The 6,826-nt window shown below is 54.1% G+C and overlaps 1 protein-coding gene across 1 annotated transcript; it reads right to left on the reverse strand.

Annotated features, from left to right (window-relative positions):
• Positions 1 to 397: 397 nt before the first annotated feature.
• SPACA3 (sperm acrosome associated 3) lies at positions 398 to 4,384 on the reverse strand. The gene is made up of 4 exons (XM_004267187.2): positions 4,128 to 4,384; positions 3,201 to 3,359; positions 2,705 to 2,783; positions 398 to 531 (listed from the first exon to the last, which is right to left on the reverse strand). The coding sequence occupies exons 1-4, from the start codon at positions 4,312 to 4,314 to the stop codon at positions 465 to 467; spliced, it is 492 nt and encodes a 163-aa protein (XP_004267235.1). The 5' UTR covers positions 4,315 to 4,384; the 3' UTR covers positions 398 to 464.
• Positions 4,385 to 6,826: the final 2,442 nt, after the last annotated feature.

Here is a 6,826-nt window from a genome sequence, read left to right on the forward strand (position 1 = left end):
GCGGCTCCATCCAGAGAGAAGCCTGGGGCCTGACAGCTGACACCCCGAAGGTATCGGGGCCCATTCACTCGCTAGTTCTGCAAACGTTAGCTGAGTGCCTACCGTTCATTCAGGAGGCATCGTTCATGCAACAATCATACATTCAGGAGGTTCATGTAGGAAACTCTACCAGGTGTGGGCAACACAGGCACTGACACCCCCCCTCCCCAGGCCTCCAGGAGTGGAGGCAAACCTCCCGCGGTAGGCTTTTTGAAGTCCAGCTGAACCCCAGCCCAGGCGGATAGTGAGGAAACCCTGAGATGCTTCTGGCTCCAACATGCCACCTGGACGCACAGTGACAGCTGAGAACCACACTTACATATTAAACTATACTTTATTAGTTGGCTTGTCTCCCCAGGCCTGGGTCAGGAACCAAACCACATCTCCCAAGCTGCTATGCATGGCCTGTCCATCCAGAGAGAATCCTACAATTCACAGCCATCCACCCAGTCACTGAGGTCCTTGCCCTGGCAGTGATGCCTCCAGACCTCCCTGAGGATGGAAGATGGTGAAGAGGAGAGACCAAATCAGCTGCAGTCTTCAGTCTTTGCTCAGAGGAGAAAAGGATGGAGGCGTGGGCTCTAAACCAGAAGTGAGGTGAGGAAAGGGGCTAGCAAGGGGAAGAGAGACAAGTCAGCTGTGTTAACTAGCAAAGAACCCCCTAAAAGAAGTTAAAAAAAAAAGAAGAGAGAGAATGGCCCTTAAAAAGTTACCTGTCTAGCCTCCGTATTTTACCAATGGAGTAACTTGCTCAGGTTCACCCAGAAGTCAGTGGCAAAGACTGGGGTCCACAGCCCCAATTCAATGCTCGCTTCCTACACCATGATGTTTCTGCAGACAGTGATGCCAGCGTACATGTGTACAGCCCTTTACAGTGTACATAGCACTGCCACACCCATCACCCATTTATCTGCCATGCCCCCCAGCAGCCCTATAAGGTAAATTGGGCAGATATTATGTTCCCTATGTTCCAAATGAAAAGCTGAGCCTAAGATGCAGAATTACTTGCCCAAGGTCCACAGCTTGTAAATGACAGAAATGCACCTACACCCAATTCTCTTTGGCTACCAATCTGGATCTTTCAGTTGCCAGTAACTGTAGTTTATAGGCTCTTTTAGGACCATTACCTTGTTCCAGTGTCATGCTAGCATCTTGAGGAAGTTAAGCAAGATCCTGGGCTCCTGGGGGTCCCAAGTTCCCAGGGGTTCCAAACTTGGATAACTAGGGTCCTCTATGATGTCAATGTCAGAGAGCCCAATGGCAAGGAGGGCCCCTAAAGGACCTTGATTGTTCATCTCTTCCATTAGACTGAGACGCTTGAGGGCAAAGAACTGGGTCTTGGCCACGCCTGAAGCCCAGCACCCAGCACAGAGCCTGGCACAGGTGAGTTCTCAGGTGTGCATGTGGAGGGAATAAACAGCACCCTTCCTACATTCTAGAACCACTTCCTATTAGCCTCATCCGCCTCTCAGAGGTTATACATGCCACAAATTTACTCCCAACGTACAAGAGAGTTGTTCTTCGATTTAACCCAAAAGAACCTGTTTCTTCCATCCCAGGGTAATGCCCCCAAGGCCTCAAGCCCTTGGGTTCCTACCTGAGCCTGCATTCACCCTTCCTGATTTTATAGATGTGCATTCTATCCTGTTGAGCCTGCCTCATTCCAGATTCAGCTCCTGGGGCTTCAACGGTTCTCAAATCAACACGTCTCCAAAGCTGTGGCCATTGTCAAGGCCCACCTTGGACCTTCTCTATGTTCATGGTCCTTTTCACCTCCTCCTCTCGCTCACTAGCCATATATCACGTGTCCCTGTTCCTTCTCCACAGCCCCTCACCCCTCACCCCTCTCCTGTCCATCACCTATATAACTGTCTGAGTCCACACCCTCTGTCTCTCATTTAGACTCCTGCAGAGGCTTCCCAACTAGCCCCCCTGCCTCTAGTCTGTCTCGCTTCCTTCTGCTCATGGACTGACATTTGATACTTTCCTAATTACCCCAGCAGCCTCGTCACTATCACATCTGCCCTGGGTTCTGGCCACCTGGAGGGATTTTACCCCTGCTGCTATCCAGATAGGGGAGTAAAGGGAGGTTGGAGACTCTCTGTAGAGAAGCTCCCATGGGAAGAGGCTGGGAAGCTGTAGGCCTGCTGCTTCAGGGGCTCCAAAGATACAGTCCAGCGCCCCATTGGGTGCTCATCCAACTCCCTTGCCTATGAGGATGGCTCCAAAGGCCATCTTGTGGGAAGGAGGTGAGTAAAGGGAAGGCTGATAGGGTGCGGCTCCAGAGGACCCACCCACGCTTCAAGCAGAGAACTTCTTTGATCTGTTGTAGTGGACAAAGATGCCACAGTTAAGAAACAAACAAAGTTCCTAGACCCTGGACTAGTGAACTTGTAGGCAGGCATCCCGACATAGGCAGGTCTTGGAGGAGCCAGGCTTGGCTCCGTGACCTCCAGTGACTTGCTTATCCTCCCTAAAATTCAGTGCGCTGTCTGTAAATACATCAGTGGTAGTGAGCTCCGCCACCACCGAAAGCGGCCGTGCAGATTGGATTGTGAGGCCATGGAATGGCGCCTGGGGTAAGGAGGACACTCAGAGAAGGTTAGTTCCCTACTGTGGTCCTGGCCACGTCTCCTTGCAGGGGCCTCCAACCTACATTACTTACCAGGTGCCCAGACCCTGGGGATCCTGAACTATCTTCATGGCACAGATAACAGTATCCTTGAGGTTAGGATTCAACAAGTCTGGGGAGGGAGGCAGAGAAACACGATGAGGGAGCAGGGGCTGGAGCTGGATAGCCAGAGTCTGTCTCCATCTCTCTGTCTTTCTCACACGTGTACACACCCTCCTCCATCCTAAATTCAACCCTGTCCCTCAACCGCCCTGGAAGCACAGGGCTTACCCGATCACTTCCCCCCATCAGAAGCCATCCCCCCTCCCTTGCCACAGCTCTCAGGACAGTGTCCCATCTGGGACCCCAAATTATATTCATGGAGGATCCATCCTCATCGCTCGCCCCATCCCGCCCTCCTTGGTAGACCCAGCAGGCAGCGGGGGTCCCCACTCAAACATAAGGCAGGAGGAACACACAAGGCTGGGGAAGAAGCAATGGCCGGTGCAGAGCCCGGCCCCAGCCAGCCCCGGGCCCAGGCCCAGCCTACCGGAGCAGTACATCTGGCACATGTTTGGGACCTTGGGGTTGAGATGTTTGCACCACTTCCGGCTGTTGATCTGGAAGATGCCATTGTTGGTACTTCCATCGGCTTCGTGGTCCACGGCAGCTGTGTTGAAGCCACTTGCGAAGTAAGCAAGACAGACCCCTGCACAGGGCGGAGACACAGGCCTGCGGGTTGGATGACGGAGGCCAACCCAGACCAGAGGGCTCATGGGGCAGACTCCACAGGTCACCTCCTCCGAGCCTCAACTCCTGCTTCCAGGCAGTCAGGGCAGACGCCCTCCCACCTCCTTGGCAAATGAATCCGTCGAAGCTCGGAGGGGCAAAGTGACTGAGTCAAGGTCACACAGAGCTACCGAAGAGCAAGGGTCGGGACCCGCCCTCAGGCGTCCCGACACCTAGGCTAGCAATCTTCCCACGGTCTCACTGTCCGCACATAGTAGGACCCAAGAAATGCTGTGGGGTGAACGAACAAGAGCTCGCTCTTTAGAGACATGATCAGGAAGGCACAGGGGGAACCTAGAGAGAGGGCTAGAACTAGAGAAGAAATGAGTCCGGGTGTGGCTGGACTTCATAGCTTCTCGAAAATGCCACCAGCTTGAAAAGTTTGGTATTTACTGCTTTGCTCAGCTCGCCCTAAACTTCACTGGGAATGTCTGACCCTCGTGACCACAATTCAGATTAGGGTAGGACACCATTCTCTTCCTGTGGCTCCTGGCTTTACCAGCAGGGGAGAAAAGGAAGAGGTCGTTCTGCTGTGGCTGCCTGTCGTCTGCCTGCTGTGTATTCACCCCGGTGCCAGGTGTTCTCTACCTCTCAGCTCATGGGATCCTTGTTTGACAAAGGAGAACAGAGGCTCCCAAGGCCACAGCCCTTGAGGGAGGAAGAGGGAGGAAGGGAGCGCAGTCCTCACAGTCCGCCAGGCTGTATCCCCGGAAGCCATCCAGGCCGAAATCCTGCAGCATTCTGGCCAGCTCACAGCGACTGTAGACCTCGGCCTGGCCGGAGGTGAGCAGGCAGCTGAGCAGAGACGCCAAGGCCAGCGACGTCATCCCAGGCAGGCACGGCCACCTCCTGGGAGCCCAGCTCCCACCTTCCATGCAGGCGGCAGGGCTGGAGACCCCGCTGCCCTGGCTCCAAGCTGGGCTTTGACAGGCAGCTCACAGGAGGGTACCCCTGGAAGAAGAAGGGAAACAGGGCCTGAGTGTACCTGGGAAGTGGGGAGAAGGCTCCAACACTGCCAACCTGCTCCCCTGCAGCCCTGATGGGGCATCAGCCGTACCACCAAGAGCCAGAAGAGGGTTCCCCGAGGCCAGCCTCTTTCCCCTCCAATCCTGCTTTGTAACCCCTGTCCCAGCAGCTGAGAGAGAGGAGGGGAAGCGGGGAGAGGACAAACATATTCTGAGCTCCATACTACTTGCCAGGCATCACGGAATCCTGAATCCCAGGACTTCACAACTCAGAAGGGACAAAGTTTGGACTGAGGCCAAAGTTTATGTGACTCCAAAGTCCCACCGGGGTTTGGCCACAAGCAGATGCTCCCGGAGGGGACAGCCGAGCAGTGGCATCTGTGTAAGTCAATCCCTCAGCCCAGATGCCACGAAGCTCTCTTCTAGCACTGAGCCTCCCCGTCCTGGCCTGCACTGAAGCCAGGTCTCCCCCTAGGACACTGCCGCCCTGCAGCCTCTCAGGCAGAGGATGCTCTCTCTCCCACACACAGGCCGCCCAGGGCGATGCTGAAACTCTCCTCCATGTCCGCCACCCCATCTAAACCATCACCTTGTTAAAGCCCGGCCTCCCTCGAGGCTCACCTCGCCCGGTTCGGTTTGCCCTCCACGCCTCTCATCACTGGCTCTGCAGGCCTGTCCCCAACATCATGAAGGACATTTGCACCTGGGTATGACCTTGGCCTCCACTCTGTCTCAGAATAGAGAAGTGTCACTATTCCACTTCTGTCTCTCCCCAGCCACCTGTGACCTACCTCTCCATGTCTCTCACGACCTCGGCCCCCCAACCTTCATAGATTCCAAAAACGAAACACAACCTCGGGAGTGGCTGTCCCTACAATTGGGTGGCCCCGAGCCCAAGGATGACAAGACAAGGGTGTGCTCTGCAGTAAGCCTCGTCTCAGCGGGAAGCCCGCCCCTACGCACAACGTCTCTGATGTGGACACTTTCCCAGCACCATCTTCTTCCTCTATAACGTGAGGCAATTAATAACACCTGCCTCATCGGATTGTTGAAAGAATGAATGAGAAGAGAAAGGCACAGAGAGAACGGGGCTCTTTGCACTAGAACTCAGCTGGTCACTATTTCTATTAGGAAGCGATGCTGGCAACGGCACTGATGCTCGTCTTGGTCAGGTTTCTCTCTCCCATTTCCCTCAGGGGGTATTCATGACCCTCATTACTGTCCTCGAGTCCCCTCCCTGCCCTGTCCCACCTCACCTCCTGCCTCACTGAGAAAAACAAGGTGCGCACAGGTGAGACTTCCTCTTTCTGCTTTTACCCCATCCCTACCCTCACAGAGGAGGCGCCTCTACACTGACGGGGGCCCATCTTTCCTCCAAGCTCTGTGTTTCATCCTTTCGCATCTCTCCACCGTGTTCTACCAGCCACTTCTCCTCTCTCAGCGTCACCAGCCCCTCCTCTCCACCAACCCCTCCTTCCTCTGCAGGTACAGACATTCTTAGGTCTCCAGCTTCTAAAATAACCTTCCCCGGACTCTTTATCTATACTGACCTGTCCCTCTCCCTCTCTTTCTCATTTCAACTTCTAGGGGAAAATCTATGATCTTCTCACCTCCCATTTGTTTCTCAACCCAGTGAAATTTAGCGTCACCACCACGACCACTCGCCTGACGCTGTTCTACGCAGTCCGATGGACCCTCGTCAGCTCCTGTCTCGCGGGAGCCCTCAGCAGCCTTGCACACCGCTGCCACTTCACCCGGTTGAAACTCTTGCCTCTCTCCGCTTCCATGACGCTCCCCTCTAGCAGGTTCCTCGGATTCCCTTTCATGGAATCCACTTCCGCCCAGGCCTTAAATGCCGATATGCTTCCCAGGCATTTCTCCCTTGAGCCCTCCTCTCTCCCACTTCAGGAAACCCTCCGGGCAGCCTGCAAGATGCCCAAGCATGTCTGTGCCTACTGCCCACTGCAGGGTGATGGCTTATATGACATCTTCCCCAGAGCAGCAGACCTCATAGGTAACTGCCTCCTGGGAACCTCCGCTTGGATAAGACAGAGTGAACTCAAACGGAGCACGTCCAAAACAGAACGAACCTTCCCACTATTTTAGTGCTCTTTTGTATGTCTTCCCTTTCTTGGTTTCAAACATTCTTGGTTTTAAACTCATCATGTTCTATTGTTTAAACCTATTTATCCAAATTGGATAAACATTTTTATCCAGATATAAATGTCATTCTTCACTCCTCTCCATCACAACATCTTTCACTCATCCCCAAGCCATCAATCCCAATGTGCTGTTGAGTCCACCTTCCCTCCAAGGGCAGCATCTTTTCCTCAGTTCGGACCACCCTCCTGCCATGCTAATGGTCTCCTGGCATCCAGTCCTGACCTTCTCCCCAGCTATTCTCCCCACATTCACCAGCACG

This window comes from Orcinus orca, chromosome 19 (genome assembly GCF_937001465.1).
Source record: "Orcinus orca chromosome 19, mOrcOrc1.1, whole genome shotgun sequence".
Lineage (NCBI taxonomy): Eukaryota > Metazoa > Chordata > Mammalia > Artiodactyla > Delphinidae > Orcinus > Orcinus orca.

Bases quoted from the DNA above. Each gene is read 5' to 3' on its own strand.
- SPACA3 (XM_004267187.2), bottom strand. From the start codon at position 4,314: ATGGAAGGTGGGAGCTGGGCTCCCAGGAGGTGGCCGTGCCTGCCTGGG. The intron at 3,360-4,127 runs GTGAGGACTGCG...CGCCCTGTGCAG, and splicing joins GGGATACAGCCTGGCGGACT to GGGTCTGTCTTGCTTACTTC. The intron at 532-2,704 runs GTAAGTAATGTA...TTCCATCCTCAG, and splicing joins CCCCAGGGTCTGGGCACCTG to GGAGGTCTGGAGGCATCACT.